Here is a 22,254-nt window from a genome sequence, read left to right on the forward strand (position 1 = left end):
GCATGGCTCTGATTGGTTGTTATCCTCAGGTGAAGGATGACATCAGCCTATCCGAGGGCAGCACGGTGGATCTGAGGAAGCCAGGGGAGGAAGAGGATGAGTATTCAGAGATGGCTGAAGAGACCATGGATCCTGACAACTGCTTCCCTGATGGTAAGTTTATTTGACTTTATTGTTACATTACTGTTAGGCGAGTGCCATTGAGATTGTGTTGCTAAGCGGTGGGTTTAGATCCCACTTCTGACACCAAATGTCGGTAAGGAGACAGGACACCATTATGTTTGCTTCAGAACATCTTTACTAAAATAAAACAGAATATGTTGTACTGTACTACATGCTTCAAAGACATTAATTGTATTTTTAAGGGAGTGGCACCAAGAGGTAGCAGCATGAAAAAGCATACAGCTTACAATTGACATGCACTAGTAATGTATTACTAGTGATACATGTGACCAAGTAAATACATGTATAAGCAAGCACATTTAAGGAATATGATTTAATGTAATGTTTGGAGAGAAAAAACAAGATGGGCAACTAGACCTGACAATCTGTTTATTTTGTATGTGGAGATCAAAACAGAGACAGAAACAGGTCAAACGGGTCAATGAATATGTTTCTATCAAATTTCAAATGTGTAGAAAAATATGCCATGATGGTGGGGATAACTTTGCAATCCAGCCTAAACATTTGTATATTTTTAACAGCTTACATTAGTAGAGGGTTTGACTCACTCTCACTGCAAGCCTGAATCTAAACATTTACACTGGGCTACCCCAAACAGTTGGCTTTCGCTTCAAGTGGAGGCCATTTGATATAAAACATGAAACAATGAAGTGACATTTGAAAGGGTAATGACGCATTACATTCAATGTCCTGTGTCAGCAGAGATTTGAAAAGGCGTCTCAGACACTAAATGGACTCTGGTTCATTTGATGATGACTGACTACCTGAATTAAATTTGGTCGCAACTAATCAACTCCCTCAGACGCTCTGAGGTAACTTAGACCAATCACGTGATGTCTCCGGGACAATCATGGTAAATGACTGAGTGTACACTGAAACAGTCAGCAGTAGCTGAGTGTACGTTGAAAGGGTCAGCGTCGTTGGGGGTTGTTCTAAAAAGCTTTTGACATGTTTATGTAGAGAGCGTGAAGATCATTACTGAAGGTCTTGTGAACGTTGACACATATTTTTAATCAAGATTTGATTAGGGGATCACGCTCTTTAATGATGCATCCATTTGTACACACGTATTGACTAGTTGTGGTGGGAAGTCATTTAGTTCTTAGTGTTTCTAGGTTCGTGTTTAAAGGTGTTTCCTGGATGCTGACACTGATAGGTTTGTATTGAATACAGTCTGACTTGTGTATGGGGTATCATATTACTATGTGTACGTGTTCATTTGACTACACAGGGAGCACAGTATTCATAGAAACAACCATTGCACCATAACTTCTTTAATAATGTGGACTACAATAGAGGCTGAAACCTTCTATCCCGTTCAGTGTAATACCTCATAACGCTAGTAAACACAGGGGTGTGGGTCGTGGGTCGTCTTACACAGGGGCTTTATATAAGGTGACTTAATAATATACAAAATGCAAGCCTTATCACGTTTCAGGAGAAGACCCAGATGCAGACAGGGTCGAAGTAACAAAAGTTTATTACTGGAACAGTGGGCAGGCAAAACGACAGGTCAAGGGCAGGCAGAGGTCAATAATCCAAATCAGAGTCCAAAAAGTACAGAACGGCAGGCAGTCTCGGGATCAGGGCAGGCAGTGTTCAATAATCCAGGGTGGTGTGACAAAGTACAGAACGGCAGGCAGGCTCAGGGTCAGGGTCAGGGCAGGCAGAATGGTCAAAACTGGGAAAACTAGAAAACAGGAACTAGAAACAGACAGGAGCAGAGGGGAAAACGCTGGTAGGCTTGACGAACAAAACAAACTGGCAACAGACAAACAGAGAACACAGGTATAAATACACTGGGGATAATAGGGAAGATAGGCGACACCTCTAGGGGGGTGGAGACAAGCACAAAGACAGGTGAAACAGAACAGGGTGTGACAAGCCTAATGGTTTGGGTACATCAACATGGAAATCCATTTGTGTTCCTTGGACGCAACCAGGACTCTGATCTAGAGCTGTGGCGGTCATGAAATTTCGTCAGCCGGTGATTGTCAAGCAAATAACTGTCGGTTTCACGTTAATTGACCGTTAATTAACATAAACACATTTAGCATCTCCTGGCTCCCACACAATAAATCCATTATTTATTTTAGACAGGTCTAAAGAAGGATGATATGAAGAAAATATAGTCTATTTCAGAAGAACAGAATAGCATACTCTGAGCTGTCCTTATGTTTGGTCCTGATGTGGCTATGCCAAATGGCTGTGGGCTACACTAGTTCATTTAGCAGACAAGATTTGCTTATAAGATTTGCTTATTTTATATTATTTTATAGTATGAAGAAAATAATTGAACTAAGCTGAATAAAATAAAATAAAATATAAAGATTTTCTCCAAATGATTTGAGGGAGAGCGCACTGTGTTGAGCGGTTAACAAGGAAATAGGTACTCCTATATGCTTAATTTAGAGTTATTAATCTAACTTTAGTTGTTCTACAAACGTTGGGCTATATGTTTAGATTTTTTCATACATTGTAAGGCTGCAAAATGAAACTCTAATGATGATTTGAAAAAAGTTGCTTGAAAGGCATGAGCTCTACTTAGTTTTTTCGCACAGGCTGTATACACTCCAATAGTCTCTCATTCACAATTTGACAAGCACTTGATAATGCCTCGAATTTCACAGCGGCATCCCCTTTGTGGCCGTAATGCACCCTAAACAAATCCATGCTTTTTGCGACCGGAGTGCTGCGTTGTGCCCGTCTCCCTGAGCAATCCGAAGTGTCTCTCACTCACACAGCTCTCCATCACGTGATCGGGTCTTTCTCACAGGCTACAAGTTAAGACAAACACATCGGGGACGCAACTGCTCTGCTCCGAGGTGCATATTGAAGATATTGGATGAATTGTCCACATTTACTTTTCGTCAGCCAACAAGATGAGTAGGCCTAATGACCAGCAAAAGCGCTTGCCTATGTCAATCTACTATCCCCCATAGTACAAAAGTCGACCTATTCTATACTGTGTGATAAATAAATATTCCAAACAGTCTGGGACAGTTGTGGGATGCAATAGATCCCAAATGAATACAACCAATAGCATCAAAAAAACGTTTTTATGCTATGTGGCTGACGCAACAGATCAGAACGTTTAGCTTAACATTTTATTATGCATGTAATGCTTTTATTATAAAGGTGCATTTCTATGGTAAAAATGATCTTCCCCAAGTCGCAAAAAAAGGCTGTTTCTTATGCTGAGCATCATTCACAAGTGATAATGTATAAGTGATAGGCTAATATTGTCACCCATCAGACTATTCTTGATTTAATTTTGTCTTTACATACACTTAATAATATATGTGTGACATTTTTTATGATTTAGAATGGACCAATATCATGTAGCTGTATCAAAACAGGGGCAGCGTAAAAAATACATATATGGCCAATATAGACCCGCATGGGGTGAATCCAGGCACTCCGCAGTGTGTCCTGCTTAAGAACAGCCCTTTGCAGTGGTATATCGGCCATATAACACACCCTCTCTGGCCTTATTGCTTAAATATAGTATAGTATAGTTGGGCATAACTATAAGGCCAGAGAGTGTGTGTTATATGGCCAATATACCACTGCAAAGGGCTGTTCTTACGCACGACACACTGCGGAGTGCCTGGATTCACCCCATGCGGGTCTATATTGGCCATATACCACAAAACCCTCCAGTGCCTTATTGCTATTATAAACTGGTTACCAACGTAATTAGAGCAGTAAAAATAAATGTTTTGTCATACCTGTGGTATACTTAAGCTATAAGGCCCTTAGCCGTGGTATATTGGCCATATACCACAAACTCCTGAGGGTGCATGTAGTAGTATGCTATTGCGTTTCCACACCACTGTTACGGTCTCCATGGCAATACTAAGAACACTACATGTTTCTGTGCTTCCCCAAAATTGAAAAACTGTCCTGGGATGGAGCAGGAGTACTGTCACTGGAGCATAATTGAAGAGGCCATATTTACATGGCCGTATTTCACACATTTCTGGGTTGCGTAAGAAGGACAAAATGGCGGCACTCCACCATAATACACAAAATAAATCAAATTAGATAAATCATGGAGCTATGTGGGTCGTTCCATGAAAAGAGTGCCTTGTACAGTACGTCCCTTTGGTATTTTAATATGAAAAGCCTGTTATAATAAATGAAGTACACTTTAATATAGACCACATGGAGAATTCATTAAATGAAGAAAGACTTACGAAAGTGCAAAACTTCTGCGTTTTGACATGTCCCTCCATGCACTCTCTGTCACTTCTAGGAAGATTTTAACCCACTTAACCCAAAATGTCTGTAAGTTTTCACTATCATATCATTATATTATCACAATCATATAAGATCATCAGCAGACTCCATCACCATCATCTACCATACTCTGACCAGCTCTCTCCGCTCAAGCCATGAACTGACCTTCTCTATCTTTGTGGGATGCAGCTTTCAAAGACTTGGCCTCTATTGGTTGACCTGTCATGATATATTTCTTGATTGTTTTTTGCTCTTGAAGTGCTTTGAAATTCTATAAAAAGCACCTTAGAAATGTAATGGATTATTATTATCATTGTAAAGCCCTAGTTATTTTGTTGTTTAGACAAAGTCATTTCTGAAGATGATTATTTACTTAGTGTCATTATCGTCAATCCTGTTATGGACAGGGTAACTTAATTTGGCACTTAATAGGCAATTACTATGGTATTTCTTTTATTTGACCTCTTGAAGGGGGAAACTAGGTTTTTATAAAGTTGAACATGTGCTCTTTATGACAGAATGTAAAAATAAGGTGAAATCCCCCCCAAAAATGTTACAACATACAATTCTCAAAAGGTGGAACATGCCGTATATTGGGACATTACAGCAGCCTAACAATTCCTCTATCTACACTCTTGTATTGGGACATTACAGCAGCCTAACAATTCCTCTATCTACACTCTTGTATTGGGACATTACAGCAGCCTAACAATTCCTCTATCTACACTCTTGGAAAAAAGGGTTCCAAAATGGTTCTGTGGCTGTCCCCATAAGATAAACCTTTTTGGTTCCAGGTATAACTCAGTTAAACAGCCAAAATGGTGATAGTTGTTGTTACTGTTGTTACTGGATCCGAGTAGTGTGGGATTTAACCTTCGTACCTGACCCTGTTGTGTATTCAACTAAATAAGTTGGCTAAAGCGGAAAGAGTGACACCTAGGCTACATGTGATTTAGGTGAAAATGATGTAATGTCACCCACGGCAATACAGTATATTCCAATGCATCATCTTTCATTTAGATGGAATACTGTATGTAGACTAATTAGCAAACCTATAATGCTTTTTTTCTGTTTAAAGACAGTCCAGCTCTGTTGAGTGTAAACTATCAAGTTGACAACATAAAGGAGGCCATTTTATAAACTCAACAGCTTGGGCTGTTACCTCCCTGTTGAAAGAAACATGGCGTTCCTTAGGTTAAGGTTCAGCAGGGTTTCAGAGCTAGAGGAGGCAGCACTAGCACTGTAGTTTGGCTGGGGCAGCTACAGTGCCTTCAGTAAGAATTCATACCCCCCCCGGCGGTGCGTGCTCGGTCCCCTCCTGTGCTCCCTGTTCACCCACGGCTGCATGGCCAGGCACGACTCCGTCACACATTTTGTTGTGTGACAGCCTGAATTAAAAATAGATAATTAAATAAATGTTCTTTCTCACCCATCTACACACAATAACACATAATGAAAAAGTGAAAACATGTTTTTAGAGATATTTTTGCAAATGTATTGAAAATAAAATACAGAAATATACTACATGACCAAAAGTATGTGGATACCTGCTCGTTGAACATCTCATTCCAAAATCATGGGCATTATTATGGAGTTGGTCCCCCCTTTGCTGCTATAACAGCCTCCACTCTTCTGGGGAAGGCTTTCCACCAGATGTTGGAACATTGCTGCAGGGACTTGCTTCCATTCAGCCACAAGAGCATTAGTGAGGTCGGGTGTTGAGCGATGTTGGGCGATTAGGCCTGGCTCGCAGTTGGTGTTCCAATTCATCCCAAAGGTGTTTGATGGGGTTGAGGTCAGGGCTCTGTGCAGGCCAGTCAAGTTCTTCCACATCAATCTGGACAAACCATTTCTGTATGGACCTCGCTTTGTGCACGAGGGCATTGTCATGCTGAAGCAGGAAAGGGCCTTCCCCAAACTGTTGCCACAAAGTTGGAAGCACAGAATTGTCTAGAATGTCATTGCATGCTGTAGCGTAAAAAAAACAGCCCCAGACCATTATTCCTCCTCCACAAAACTTTACAGTCGACACTATGCATTGGGGCATGTAGCATTGTCCTGGCATCCGCCAAACCCTGATACGTCTGTTGGACTGCCAGATTGTGAAGCGTGATTCATCACATCCAGAGAATGTGTTTCCACTGCTCCAGAGTCCAATGGCAGCAAGCTTTACACCACTCCAGCCGACGCTTGGCATTGCGCATGGTGATCTTAGGCTTGTGTGCGGCTGCTCGGCCATGGACACCCATTTCATGAAGCTCCCGATGAACAGTTATTGTGCTGACGTTGCTTCCAGACGCAGTTTGAACTTGGTAGTGAGTGTTGCAACCGAGGACAGATGATTTTTACAAGCTACAGACGATTTTAACAAGCTACACGATTCAGCACTCGGCGGTCCCGTTCTGTGAGCTTGTGTGGTTTACACTTCACTATAACAGCACTTACAATTGACCAGGGCAGCTCTAGCATGGCAGAAATTTGACGAACTGACTTGTCGGAAAGTTGGCATCCTATAACGGTGCCACGTTGAATGACACTGAACTCTTCAGTAATGCCATTCTACTGCCAATGTTCGTCTGTGGAGATTGCATGGCCGTGTGCTCAATTTTATACTCCTGTCAGCAACGGGTGTGGCTGAAATAGCCAAATCCACTAATTTGAAGGGGTGTCCACATACTTTGTATATATAGTGTGTCTCATTCACACCCCTGAGTCAATACTTTGTAAAAGCACCTTTGGCAGCAATTACAGCTGTGAGTCTTTCTGGGTAAGTCTCTTAGAGCTTTCCACACCTGGATTGTGCAACATTTGCCAATTATTATTTTCAAAATTCTTCAAGCTCTGTCAGATTGGTTGTTGATCATTGCTAGACAACCATTTTCGGGTCTTACCATAGATTTTCAAGTAGATTTAAGTCAAAACTGTAACTCTGCCACTCAGGAACATTCACTGTCTTCTTGGTAAGCAACTCCAGTGTAGATTTCGCCTTGTGTTTTAGGTTATTGTCCTGCTGAAAGGTGAATTAATCTCCCAGTGTCTGGTGGAAAGCAGACTGAACCAGGTTTTTGCCTGTGCTTAGCTCCATTCCATTTATTTTTTATCCTAAAAAACTCCCCAGTCCTTAACAATTACAAGCATACTCATAACATGATGCAGCCACTACTATGCTTGAAAATATGGAATGGTACTCAGTAATGTGTTGTATTGAATTTGCCCCAAACAAAGTTAATTTGCTTGCAAATATGATGCATGTTTTGGAATATTTTTTATTTTGTACAGGCTTCCTTCTTTTCACTCTGTCAATTAGGTTAGTATTGTGGAGTAACTGCAATGTTGTTGATCCATCCTCAGTTTTCTCCTATCACAGTCTACTCTGTAACTGTTTTAAAGTCACCATTGGCCTCATGGTAAAATCCTTGACTGTTTTCCTCCTCTCCGGCAACTGAGTTAGGAAGGACGCCTGTATCTTTGTGGTGACTGGATGGGTTGATACACCATCCAACGTGTAATTAATAACTTCACCATGCTCAAAGGGATATTCAATGTCTGCTGTTTTTACCCATCTACCTATAGGTGCTCTTCTTTGCGAGTCACTGGGAAACTTCCCTTGTCTTTGTGGTTGAATCTGTGTTTAGAATTCACTGCTCGACGGATAATTGTATGTGGGGTACAGAGATGACGTAGTCATTCAAAAATCATGTTAAACACTATTATTGCACACAGAGTGAGTACATGCAACTTATGTTGTGACTTGTTAAGCAAAGGGGTTGAATATTTATTGACTGAAGACTTTTCAGCTTTAAAATTCGTATTAATTGGGAATATTTCAAAAAAATATAATTCCACTTTGGCATTATGGGGTATTGTGTGGAGGCCAGTGACAAAACATCTCAATGGGGAAAAAGTCAAGGGGTGTGAATACTTTCTGAAAGCACTGTACATGAGGACCCATGTTTACGTTTAAGGCGTTCACTTGAGGCAAGTTCATGTCACATTGGTTGTGTCAAGCTTTGTCTCTCTTGCTCAGTGCCATGACTAATGGCTTCTCATACAAAATGACCGCCAACCTAACAAACCACAACTCTCTGGACTTGTCTAATGATAGTTTGAGGGACTAAATCACCAGAGGGACCCTTCATACACTCAGAGAAAAGGTAGCAGCATTTCAACAAAGGCATTTTGAATTCTTTGTACGCTCAAAGAACCCAAAAATCTACATCCCATAGGAAATGCCTTTAATCCGAGGTCTAACCGTATATCGACAGGCCGATAAGTGTAAATGTATAGGGCCTCTTGATTTCTTCTTGATGACCGTTAATTGCTTGGCAGATGTCGGCGCCAGGGCGCTAAAACGTCCGCGGCTTCCAAGAAAGACCGTGAGAGCGTCGTTACAAATTGAGTTGCAAGTGGTCCGTTACCATAATCTCGTCATTATTAAGTTTACAGGCAATACATTTATTTGGACGGGGGGCTCAGATGACTGTAATGGAGGAGTACGGATCGACTCGGAGGACAATATGGGTCGACGTCTCAAATGCGATTTCATAGCAGCCAGCCTGAGCCATTGTTCTGGCTGGAAAGCTTTTAAAGAGTCATTGATACCAGGAACATGTCGCTCCAAAACCACAGTCTCTTACCGAGTGAAGCAGTGAGATTACTTTATCCTCCTGGCTAGGCTGAAGCGGTAGCATGTATAAGTAGTGCAAGGTGCGTTAACTAGTGCTCGCAGGGGCTATGATCTCTGTTTGCTCACTACTTCCTGAGATTACTTCCTGCTTTATGTGTATTAATAAATTGGTTGATTCAATTAGTATTTATGCAAACTCATCTTAAAGTAACTGTCCAGTGTTTCCAGAGTTCTATGAAATATGGCCAATAATTAATTCATTATTAGAAATGAAATAGTTTTCCTTCCCGAAAATTGTAATTAAGTATGTTAAAAAACGTTTCTGTATTTGAATCGTGTGGACGTACCACAACATCAGAATGGTGTGGGCGTATAACGGTCATACAAAATATTCAGTAGACCGCTGATTGGACAGTTCAGCCAATAAGCCAACATGACATCATGATCTATGAGGAAATAGCATGTTTATTTTTTATTTTTGTGTGTTTTTCTTAGTGTTTCTTCTCCAATTTATGTTTTGGTCACAAATATGAGTATAGGATTGGTCAACAACATTATTTAATTGTGAGTTAACAGAAAATAACAGATTTTCACTGGACAATTACTTTAAATGCATCTGGAAAATGTTAGCCTTCAATACAAATTTGAAGAAAAAGACATGATGTGTCACAACACTTGTCATTAACTAGAATTTTAATTCTCTCTTTAAAACATAGATTTTTCTCTCTATCTCCCCCAGTGTGCGTACGCCATTTCCAGTGCTGTGATATCCAAACCACGGAGGGCCTGGGCCAGGCTTGGTGGCGGTTAAGGAAGACCTGCTTTCAGATCGTGGAGCACAGCTGGTTCGAGTCCTTCATCATATTCATGATCCTGTTGAGCAGCGGTGCTCTGGTGAGCAGTGTGCATGCTGGGTATGGGTTGTGTGGGAGTGGGACCGGGCGGTTTGCTCTGCCTGCTGACTGGTTAATCTGCCAGGCTAGGCTATGGGAGAGAAACCGGGGAAGAGGTTGGCACAGAGCAGTCTGACACAGACGGCTACTGTAATATGGCCTCAGGCTGTGTGAGATGTTTGTTACCAATATTTAATGGAATATCTACATTATCAGCAACCAATGGCACGTTGTGTTAGCTAATCCATGTTTATCATTTTAAAAGGTTAATTGATCATTAGAAAACCATTTTGCAATTATGTTAGCACAGCTGAAAACTGTAGTTCTGATTAAAGAAGCAATAAAACTGGCCTTCTTTAGACTGGTTGAGTATCTGGAGCGTCAGCATTTGTGGGTTCGATTACAGGCTCAAAATGGCCAGAAACAAAGAACTTTCTTCTGAAACTCGTCAGTCTATTCTTGTTCTGAGAAATGAGAAATTGCCAAGAAACTGAAGATCTCGTACAACGCTGTGTACTACTCCCTTCACAGAACAGCGCAAACTGTCTCTAACCAGAATAGGAAGAGGAGTGGGAGGCCCCAGTGCACAACTGAGCAAGAGGACAATTACATTAGAGTGTCTAGTTTGAGAAACAGATGCCTCACAAGTCCTCAACTGGCAGCTTCATTAAATAGTACCCGCAAAACACCAGTCTCAACGTCAACAGTGAAGAGGCGACTCCGGGATGCTGGCCTTCTAGGCAGAGTTGCAAAGAAGAAGCCATATCTCAGACTGGCCAATAAAAAGAAAAGATTAAAGAACACAGACACTGGACAGAGGAACTCTGCCTAGAAGGCCAGCATCCCTCTTCACTGTTGACATTGAGACTGGTATTTTGCGGGTACTACTATTATATTTTCAAAATCTTAGCTAGTAAGCTAGACAAGCAGTCATCATCATGAATCAAGTTGACAATCTACTGGCAAATCCTTTTCAATCCTTGTCATATGAAGAGAAATTATAGATAAAACATATCGGTGCTCATCGGCCATAAACATCACACAACAAGTTGGAAATCGCAAATTCAACAATGAGTGGTTTGGAAGGAATAAGTGGCTAACTGCAAGCATTTGAAAGCAATCACTAGCTTACTATTCAGGGGAGTGGGTGTGTGGTCCAAGTCTGGGTTTAAGGGTCTCTTTTCCAAGCTCAAAGGATAAACATTCAACACCATGGGCCAGAAAAGGTTGAATATATTGGCCATGCTGTCAATCCAGCATGACTTCTGCCGCGTTCAAAACAAATGGAAACTTGGTACTGGGAAATCTCAGACTTCAGTGAGTTCAAGACAACTGGGAACTCAGAAAAAAAATTGCCCCGACTGGGAAAATAATTTTTTCAGAGTTCTCAGTTGTCTTGAAAACACAATAAATCCAGAGAATGCCAGACTTTGATGACAAAGTTTGATGACAACATTTTCCCACAAGAAGGACCACCGCGCCACCTTCCTGTTCAAGTGAGCACAGCACAACAAGGTGAGTCCAAAAATGTCTTGTATGAGGCTGCATAAATTATGTATTTGCCAGGGAGATATGTATACTGTAGCTAAGAAAGTAATACTAAGTGTATGTTGTGTAGTAAGCTGTTAGTAGCCCATTTTCCTCACTCATAATTTGGTGCCTTTCCCCCTCATAACTTAGCCTACTGTTATGACTTGGTGTTGCACATGTAGCCTATAGCCTATTTTAGAGAAATGTTATTATTGAATATTGTAAGAGCTTTCATTGTCTGCTTATATGCCCCCTTTATTTATCCGACGGTTTTGACTTGCTATACAGGGAGAATACTGTAAGAATGGCCCATGTGCTGAATTCTGTTGTTGTAAATTTCAAGTGCTGAACAAATAGTTATAATGACTACATCCGTCCTACCTCGCTCATTAATATCTTAATCAAAATTATGGATTGCCTCTCCTCCTCGTCATCCCCTTATGCCATAGTTTGTACATCTCAATTGTCAGTAGAAACCACATTTGTTTAAGCAAGTCAGCCATATCAGCTATGTTTTTTTAAAGGCAGTAAATGAGGCTGAATGGACTGTTTCGCTGCCAGACAAGGCTCCGCTGATAGCCAGGTGTGTCAGTGGTAAAGGTTCACTCCATTGTGCTGAAAATAAAGCTCTGGTGTTGGGACAGCTTTATGTAGACCCTAACAGTTTGTAGGCACTGTTATAGTGCAATGAATGTATTGTAAAGTGTTGTGTGGCTTTTTTACCTTTTATTTTACTCGGCAAGTCAGTTAAGAACCCATTCTTATTTACAATGACGACCTCCCCCGGCCAAACCCAGACGATGCTGGGCCAATTGTGCACACGCCCTATGGGACTTCCAATCACGGCCAGATGTGATACAGCCTGAATTCGAACCAGGGACAGTAGTGACGCCTCTTGTACTGAGATGCAGTGCCTTAGACTAATGCGCCACTCGGGAGCTCTTTGCTGGCATGCATCTAACAAAGGTTTTTGAGATTTACACGCTAAAATCGCCACTGGTTGCTTCCTAAAAGAGCACAACATGTGTGCATTTCTAGCCATCTTTGAAAAGTGAGTCAGGTTAAGGTTTTTTATATGTCTTAAAGGGGAAGTGCTGTATTTTGAGACAGTCTTGAATAAGCTAAGCTAGCGAATAGGCAGAGCATAGCATCATTGTCTGATTCTCTGTAATAATGGAATGGTAATAATAATTTATTTTATTTTGGAAAGTGGTTTCTTGCATCAAACAGAACATTTTCAGTCACTTCTTTGTCTGAAGGACAAGTGGACAAACAGGTTAATGTCAAGCCCTGCATGTTTTGTTTTTTCAAAAGGCTCATGGAATGTAGGCATTGAACACCACACATTGGTTGCTACTGTAGGCTGAATGACAGAACAGCTATTTCCATGTTAAAATGTTATGGAATGCATTTTTCTCCATTGTTTTTGATGGTATGCCACTCTGGTAGGCCTACATTATGATCAAATAGCCACAGTAGCCTACTTGGCCACTGTTAAAACTGTAATTTAATGCCGGTACAGCATCAGTGTTCACAGTAAACGCGAGCCAGAAGTAACACATCATTTTCACAATATTCAAGCATGCGCTCCGCAGACCTGAACTGTGTTCAGTGACAAAAAGAATGTGAGGGAACATTGTTTGTTACTCTTTTTTTTGCTCTTTCTCTCCACAGTCATTGATTTACTCTAAGATCGAAGCTATTAAATAAGATAATAATAAGATAATCTCATCAAAAAGAAAGTCAGCCAATAAACTTTGTACCAAAAAAATAATAGTCACAAAGTCCCATATTTGATGACGGGCGGATGCCAACATGGATGGCCGACTCTTGATCAGCGTGCGTGATGTGCTAACCTTGGTCTTAGGTTGTAATAACACTAACACTGACTGGTGTTTTTTGCATGAGCCCTCATACACTATTTCCCAGAGAGCACCCTACAACCCTCCAAGGACTAACACTCACAGCATTTGTTCCAGGGTGCAGCTCACAAACAAGGTCAGTGACTCTTTCACCTGCTATTACAATCTAACACCAAGGTTGGCAGGCATGAAATGCCCAACATGGTAGAATTAGCTGATAATTTAAAGCAGGCAAAATTGAATATATATATAAGACAAAACTGTGGTGTATATGAAAACATTGAATATAAAGTTTCTATTGCAATAAATTGGACACACAGAATCAAGGAATGATTGGTTGAGGTGCAGCTTTTCTTTGCCTCTGCCCGTGCCCTCCTTCTTCTTCTTCCTCCTCAGTGATGTAGTGCATGAGCAGATATGCAGCTGAGGGGAGTCAGGTCAATGATTGGTCAAGCCTTCTCAGCTCTCCTCCTAATTAGCAGCGGATTGGTCGGAGCCCGAACCTCAGCTGTTCTACCAGTGCCGGCATCTCCCCTCCACCCTGACCCCTAGCCCATACTGCAACCGTCCTCCTACTCCTCCCGCTCCATCTCTGTCCAAGCAGATTGTTGTTTCTCCTGGGTATTACCCGGTCTGTGCCCGTGTGACGTTAATGTAGGGAGCCTGGTGGCCGAGCTCACGAGAGCAGAGCAAACAGTTTCCAATGATGACGCGTCTAGCTAGATAGGGCTCTTGTTCAGCAAAATCCCTCCATTTTGTTTGTTTGTTTGTTGTTTTCCCCTCTCTGAAAGCACTTTCCTTCTGTTACAGAAAACCATGCAGAGGCATATTCTGTATGAAGTATGTTAGTCATTATAATATAAAGAATAGCCACACACTGATGAATGCTCCTGTTGTTGTATTGTGCAACGTGTGTCTATATGACAAAGTCTAATTAATGACACACCTTGTATCACCTGCTTATGTTGAAACTATAAATATCACTGCATTTTTCATGTGGAATAAGCCCGACAAAGACCTTTTGGGTTGAAACATTGTACAATAAAGAACAGGGGCATTCATCAGTGTGTGAGTATCTATTATTTCAGGAGTTGTTTTGGTACCCAGCACCTGCAAGTCATTGGATGTGCATACACGATGTTTGAAACTAGTCATTATACATTACTAGACATTTTAGAGGTCAAAGTCCCTCATTCGTGAAATGTTATTATAAGCAAAATTCCCTGTTTTCATCCAACTTTATTATCGGGGTAATATTTATAATAATTGTGATGCAAACATTGCAGCCTTATTATATACTGTAGCATATAAACATACCCTTTTTCCCGGTTGTAAAATGAAATTACTGAAAGGGTTTTTGGACAATAACGTGTAGACTTCCCTCATTGGTGCATACTGTCCAGTGGTCAGAATGAGACACTGCTGCATAATCAGTAAGTATGTCATCGTGATACTTCATCAATATGTATGTACGATTGATTGCCGAGTGAATATGAGTCTAGGGGCGTTCCACTGTATTACAACATGAGACTCATTTACTATTTAAAAAGCAGTCCCTAATCATGACTCGTCTCTCTTGTATCTTTCACAAGGCCTTTGAGGACATCTACATTGAACAAAGAAAAGTGATCAAAATGGTGCTGGAGTACGCCGACAAGATCTTCACCTACATTTTCATCCTGGAGATGCTCCTCAAGTGGATTGCCTACGGATTCAAGAAGTACTTCACTAACTATTGGTGCTGGCTGGATTTCCTGATTGTGGATGTAAGTACAACTTTTATTTCCAACCCCTCAGACATGATGATGAGATGATAATGTAATTTGCTCAAGCAGCGGCCCACTTCACTTGATTGTGTTGTATAATCTGTCCAGGCATTATCAATCGAGCTTGATCAGTTTGTCGTGTGTAATCTGTCCAGGCATTATCAATCGAGCTTGATCTGTTTGTCGAGTGTATTCTGAAATCCCTGAATTAGTTTTGAGACATGGACAATGTGGAATCCTGATGTGCCTTTGTTTTACTTTGTCAATAATAGTTTCCAAAACATTGAACATTATTGAGCCACTTCACTTTCTGGGTGATTTAGCTGTCTTGCCAGACAGGATGCTCAATGGAGATTCTTGTCCGGGAATAGGCTTAATCTGTGTGCTGGAAACCGTTTCATAATGTAAAGTATACTGGCAGATACTGTCTGGGCAGGACGAGATGAATTCTCACCCGACCTACTGCGGTTCTCAAAAATTCTTTGTCCAAACAGCACAACCCTGTAGCGAGTTTAGCGACCCACAAAGCCCTGAGTTTATACGTCACTTATTTACATGATGTTTGTTACCACTATCCTCAGGGAGAAACATGAGAGGTGAGTTCACGTCAGTAGTTTGGACATATTGGTCTGTGGCAGAGAATCTTTGGGCAGAGAGAGAGGCTTGAGCAATTAGTGTTTGCTCTCTGCACACAGACATACCGCACAAAGGGAGGGAGAGAGTGTGAACAGGGAAGCGGGGGAGGGAAGAAAAAGAAATAGAGGGAGGGAGGGAGAGAGAGCTGACTAGACAGATGTAAACAGCAGTTTCTCCCCGGGAAATGTCTCCCGCATGGCTTCATGTTTTATCATTGCCATGAAAACTGCCCAGTCAATACATATTCCCCATACATAGCTAGTTGGGTCTATTTATAATGATAGATTATATCTTATTGTGTCTTTGATTTGGATTTGCAGTAGAAGTTGTTCTATTTAATTTGCCATGTTGTCCTGTGTTTCTTCAGGGCTATACATTGCCTTTTCTTCATGTAAATGTGAGATGAAGTGAATTGAAAAGCTGGCATTCAAGAAAATGCCATTCAAAATCATGTCTTCCTATTGTCCACCAAAATAATGGAGACATGCTGTATACAGGTGTACTATCTTAATTTGACCAGTTTCTCACAGCAGGAAACAATTTATGTGGATTAAAATGAATATACATTTTTGTAGGGGTTGATACATTTTTAGTTAGAACAAATAAAGTCTGACATTTTAAACTGGAAATTACACTTTTAGAAGGCTTTTTAAAACTCACTACATGTTTAACATTTCCTGAATTGCAGGAAAGTTCTCCTGCATCAGCGGGATCAAATTGAGATCCTACATCTGTATAGTTCCCTCCTGAGTGAAGTGATTCAATATTCTAAATTGCTGATATAGATGTGACAAGTGAAGGGGGAATCCCAATGTGTACATGCGCTTGCTGAATCTTTTGAAAGCCTCCTCAACAACGTGTTTTAATGCATCCTGAAATAGTATGTGTAATGCCAAAAGATCTCCAAGTGCTGAAGTACCAAACCCCTTTGGCAAGAGGATAACGAATGAGTTCATCCTCTTTATCTCAGTGTGCTCTACAGTTCATGTTCAACAAATGATTACAAGTGTTTTCTTACACTCCGAGGCATAAAAGCTCAAAAAGACCCTGCTCTTGAATCGGTGATTCATTAAAACAACATGACAAAGTGCAGATGTCTGTGAACTTTTGACAATATTATTTATCTGATTGTGATGTTAGTCTCATATAGTGTCTGGAGGGCAGTTGAATATGAAGCTGTGAGGGGTTTTGGGGGGGCTAAAAGTACAAAACCACCCTCTTTGCTCCATGCAACGTTTGCTTGTGTAGAAACCTGTGTGTATTTAATAAGTCTGTACTGTATATTAATTTAAAAGTAAATAAGCAAGTAAGTAAGTAAATAAGTAAGTATCTGTTTTCACTGAATTAACTATAATTTGATTCACACAGATATCAGTGATTGGCCTGTTGGCCAGTGCCGTCAATATAGAGCAAATTGGCACCATGCGAGTTCTAAGGACCCTGCGAGCATTGCGCCCGCTGAGAGCGGTGGCCCGCTTTGCCGGCATAAGGGTAAGGCCTGATTTGACTGCTGACCACCGCCACGACCATCCACAGTAGACACCTAGAGTTGTATTTTCTGGTTGGCTTTGAGGTTCACTTTTCATTGACCTCTCTTCCTCCCTCTCTTACACAGATCCAAGAAGAGGTCTTTAACAGTCCTATTTCTATTTCAAAGTCTGTTAACAGGCCTCTTCATTTCTTCAGCTATGAAATAAACTCATTTTAACATTATATTCCCTTGAATAGCAGATAGACGTCCTCGATGGGTGACAACACACCTTGGAGTCTAATGAACTACCCGTTTTTCCCTTAGTGCTGTTGCTAACAGTAGGGACTCGCCAGGGTGGTCCAGTGTTCCCTTTCAGGTTCTGTGTACCGTGATTCCTTTGAACAGGTTGTGGCAGCCCCCCTAACCATGTGGGTTCTTGCGCTTTCTGTCCACACCTAGGTGTCTTTGGTGAGTCTAGTAGCTAACATGCTGGGCTACTCGGACTTTGCTGCCATCAAATCACTTAGAACCCTCAGAGCTCTGAGGCCGCTAAGAGCACTGTCCCGATTTGAAGGCATGCGGGTAAGAGTCGTCTCTCCTCTCTGACTCATCAACTCCCGATTGTCCTCAAACCGTCTTCATCATCACTTTCTCTACCTCTGTTGCCACCCTTTCTTTCCCTTACCAGCAGTTACTATTCAGAACTCTCCAAATATTTCCCCACTTTATCTCTCCACTTATAGTGTTATAATGCTGTCAAATCCAATTCTCCAGCTAATGCCACTAATCCCTTGACATACTTTCCCTTGGAGCTGGCAGTGGCAATATTAGCACAAAGTGGCAATATTAGCACAAAGAGATAATTTGGTTTTCATATTTCCCCTCAACTCTCCCCTCTACCTGACATGACTACCTCATTATCCGACTTATCAATTTGGATAAGCTTTATTTCATATTAAGCTTTATTTTGTAGTCTTTTATACCTGTTATTTACATAGAGCTTTCTTGATGAAATGATCATTAGGCCCTACATCATCATTTGGGAATCATCAAAACAGGCAGTATAAAATGTGTACAACATACTGAAGTTAGAACAGAAAGTGGCCTATTGTTACCACATAATTACCAAGTAAATACTTGACAGACACCTGTTGTAACACGTATGTCAAATACAGCATCAGCATCCATTTTTGTTGGATCCTTAAAATCTTTCAGGACCTTCGATGCACCAAATCATGTCTAGTTCTATAATGTCTAATTATACATAATGGTTCAGATAATTATGAGGATAGACTGAAGTGCCTGAGCAGAGTAAATAAAGTAGATAGATTGAATTACAACTGCAGTCTTAGAGCTCTCCAGCAGTATTACATTTCATGTCAATTCTTCAACCCTAGGCTCTAACATGTAACATCATCACACGATTTCTTCCTTAGATTCTTTGATAGATTCTTTTGAAAGGAGAGATTGCACATGTATGTGTCTAATGAGAAAACCAGTGTAATTACGTAGTAGTTGAGAAATTGCTTGGTAATGGAATTTAGCATTTTTTGTAATTACAAGTTTGCAGTTAGATAGACCAGTTCTTACTAAATCAATGTTCTTACAGGGAATTACAGTGTTATTACGCAGGAATATGGACACATTTATGTAGTGTTACCAGAAAAGCTGATAAATATAGCAGTATTATTCATGTACATGCCTAATCCACTTAGTATGGAGTATTTTAATTATCTCATTCAAATCTTTCCATCCTTTCTCACGTCTATACTTATCTGTGATATTACATTACAAGTTGTTGCTCACTTCTGACAGTATTAATATTATTATCCCTGCTGTTCCAATGTTTGTTTTAGCTGTTACTTTTCTTATCACGTTCTCTTGCATGCATCCCCGTGTTCAGATATTCCGATTAATGTTTAGCCCGTAACATTTCCATAATCGTTATTCATTCCCTAAAGCACATCCTTAAACCCTCTTGAACATTTCATGCACACTATAGTTAGGATTTTGGGCTATTGTTCCCTCCCATTACACAGTGTTCGTTTTCTAAGTCGACACCTGTCAGCCTAGCTTGTGGCCTCTAATATGTATATCATTTCCCCTGACATCCACTGGAATTAATTTGAATTCCTGCCCATGAAATTTGCATGCTGTCGGAAATGGGGGGCTGATGTCCGCCGAGCTCGCTGCTCTCCGCCACTGTAAATCTGGCAAATGGGATTAGGCGTCACACTGCTTTAAAATGGCTGGGTCCACTACTCAGTGGTAAACGCAAAGTGGAAGTGCAGCCCGGCTATACAGAGGCGCGAGTCTGAGTGAGCAGCAGATTTCTTTGTGACACCCTCTTGAGGGATGCGCGGGGCTAAACCCCCTATCTACTGGTTCCATTAGAGCTGTGATACTCAGGATCTCCTGGCTCAGCACTCATTTCCTCTCAACCAGGAAATCTCGTACCAGGGTGGTTTGAAAAGCTGCTGCTGCTCCTGATTGAATATAAGACACACACTCTTAATAATCTCATTTGCCAGATTCATTAGTTTGCATGAACTTTGGAAATTTGAGGTTTGATTATTATCTTTTCATTAGGATCTCTTTTGTTTGAGTGGTTTGATATTTTGTGTTTTGGGGGGATATGGATTGGGTAAGCACTTAGGGTAGGTGAATTGAACCATAAGCATGTAGACACTGAGTTTCTCTGATTGAGTGACTGTCGTGTATGAAGTGTGGCACTTGACAGCAAAAGGGGGCCGGATGGATACCTGACTTGATGTGTTTCCATGGAAACAGGTTGTGGTGAACGCCCTGATTGGCGCCATCCCGTCCATCATGAACGTCCTGCTGGTGTGCCTCATCTTCTGGCTCATCTTCAGCATCATGGGGGTCAACCTGTTCGCCGGCAAGTACGGCCGCTGCGTCAACCGGACGGGCTACATCCACAACGTGTCCGTGATCAACAATAAGACCGACTGCCTGGCCATGAACGACACGCAGTTCTACTGGACTAAAGTCAAAGTGAACTTCGACAACGTGGGCGCTGGTTACCTTGCACTCCTACAAGTTGTGAGTTTGGCTTTTTTTCCCCTTTCCTTTTATTTTTCCTCACAGTTTGAGACGTTCTTTCCTCCCACTTTGTACTTTATACTTTTTGTCGCTGCCCACCTTGTCTGTCCAGAGAGCCCCGAATCAATCAACAAGTCGCTAGGCTCTTATTTTTAGCAGCGACGGGGGCCATTACAGAGAATTGTGTGATCAGCGAGAGTGCACTTCATTCTTCGTTTTAACTTAGTTGGCGCGGTAGCCTAGCAACAGTTCACTTAGCTCCTTTCTGTCACCTTCTTGTGACTTGCCTCCATGCAAACCTCCCATTTGCATCTGGAAATAGTCTGACCCTCAGTCATTCACAAAAGCCAGTAATAACCCGTGACCAAAGGGAAAAGGCCCACCGCCGTGATTTCTCGCTGATAAGAACTCACTTGTGTTGAAGTGGGGCTCCCCACTCACTCTCCTTTTTCCTTCCTCTAGAAAGACACTCCATGCAGTTAGGAGGAAGCCCATATAAGTCCTTTCCGCTGCCATTCATAAAAACATAGCTCTAACATGACACACATGCAATATTTATTTTGTACAGACTGTAAGTGTTTTTCTCTGGGCGGGGGGGGGGGGGCTTCCTTAAAGGAAAGATAGATTCCCCCACTCTGTGTCACAGTTTGGAAAAATCCAGAGGCTGGAAATACAAACATATACACTATATATACAAAAGTATGTGGGCACCCCCTCAAATTAGTAGATTCAGCTATTGCAGCCACACAATTTGCTGACAGGTGTATAACATTGAGCACACAGCCATGAAATCTCCATAGGAAACCAACTGGAACAACTGTCTTCACTGACATTTTCAACCTCTCCCTGACCAAGTCTGTAATACCTACATGTTTCAAGCAGACCACCACCATGGTAACCTGCCTAAATGACTACCACTCCGTAGCGCTCACGTCTGTATCCATGAAGTGCTTTGAAAGAATAGTCATGGCTCAAATTAACACCATCATCCAGGAAACCCTAGACCCAGTCCAATTCGCATACCACCCCAACAGATCCACAGATGATGCAATCTCTATTGCACTCCACACTGCCCTTTCCCACCTGGACAAAAGGAACACCTATGTGAGAATGTTGCTCATTGACTACAACTCAGCGTTCAACACCATAGTGCCCACAAAGCTCATCACTAAGCTAAGGACCCTGGGACTAAACACCTCCCTCTGCAACTGGATCCTGGACTTCCTGACAGGCCGCACCCAGGGGGTAAGGGTAGGCAACAACACATCTGCCACGCTGATCGTCAACACAGGGGCCCCTCAGGGGTGCGTGCTTAGTCCCCTCCTGTACTCCCTGTTCACCCATTTGTGTGTGGCAAGGCACGACTCCAACACTATCATTAAGTTTGCTGATGACGCACCGATGGTAAGTCTGATCACCGACAACAATGAGACAGCCTATAGGGAGGAGGTCAGAGACCTGGCAATTTGGTGCCAGGACAACAACCTCTCCCTCAACGTGAGCAAGACAAAGGAGCTGATTGTGGACTACAGGAAAAGGAGGGCCGATCACACCCCCATTCACATCGACAGGGCTGTAGTGGAGCGGGTCGAGAGCTTCAAGTTCATTGGTGTCCACATCACCAACAAACTATATGGTCCAAACACACCAAGACAGTCGTGGAAAGGGCATGACAAAGCCTATTCCTTCTCAGGAGACTGAAAGGATTTGGCATGGGTCCCCAGATCCCCACCATCGAGACTGGTTGCATCACCACCTGGTATGACAACTGCTCGGCATCCGACCAGAAGGCGCTACAGTGGGTAGTGCGTATGGCCCAATACATCATTTCGGGCCAAGCTTCCTGCCATCCAGGACCTCTATACTAGGCGGTGTCAGAGGAAGGCCCAAAAAATGGTCAAATACTCCAGCCACCCAAGTCAAAGACTGTTCTCTCTGCTACCGCACGGCAAGTGGTACCAGAACACTAAGTCTAGGTCCA

General features: G+C 41.8%; 1 protein-coding gene across 1 annotated transcript in view; it reads left to right on the plus strand.

The window, feature by feature from the left end:
• The window catches only part of LOC120051023 (sodium channel protein type 4 subunit alpha-like), a 158,403-nt gene that overhangs the window by 128,581 nt on the left and 7,568 nt on the right, over positions 1–22,254 (plus strand). The window contains exons 18-22 of the mRNA XM_038997609.1: positions 36–153; positions 9,792–9,946; positions 14,930–15,103; positions 17,670–17,792; positions 20,001–20,273. Of these exons, the coding sequence (XP_038853537.1) occupies positions 36–153; positions 9,792–9,946; positions 14,930–15,103; positions 17,670–17,792; positions 20,001–20,273 (843 nt within the window). The remainder of the gene's footprint in view (positions 1–35; positions 154–9,791; positions 9,947–14,929; positions 15,104–17,669; positions 17,793–20,000; positions 20,274–22,254) is intronic.

This window comes from Salvelinus namaycush, chromosome 7 (genome assembly GCF_016432855.1).
Source record: "Salvelinus namaycush isolate Seneca chromosome 7, SaNama_1.0, whole genome shotgun sequence".
Taxonomy (NCBI): Eukaryota; Metazoa; Chordata; class Actinopteri; order Salmoniformes; family Salmonidae; genus Salvelinus; species Salvelinus namaycush.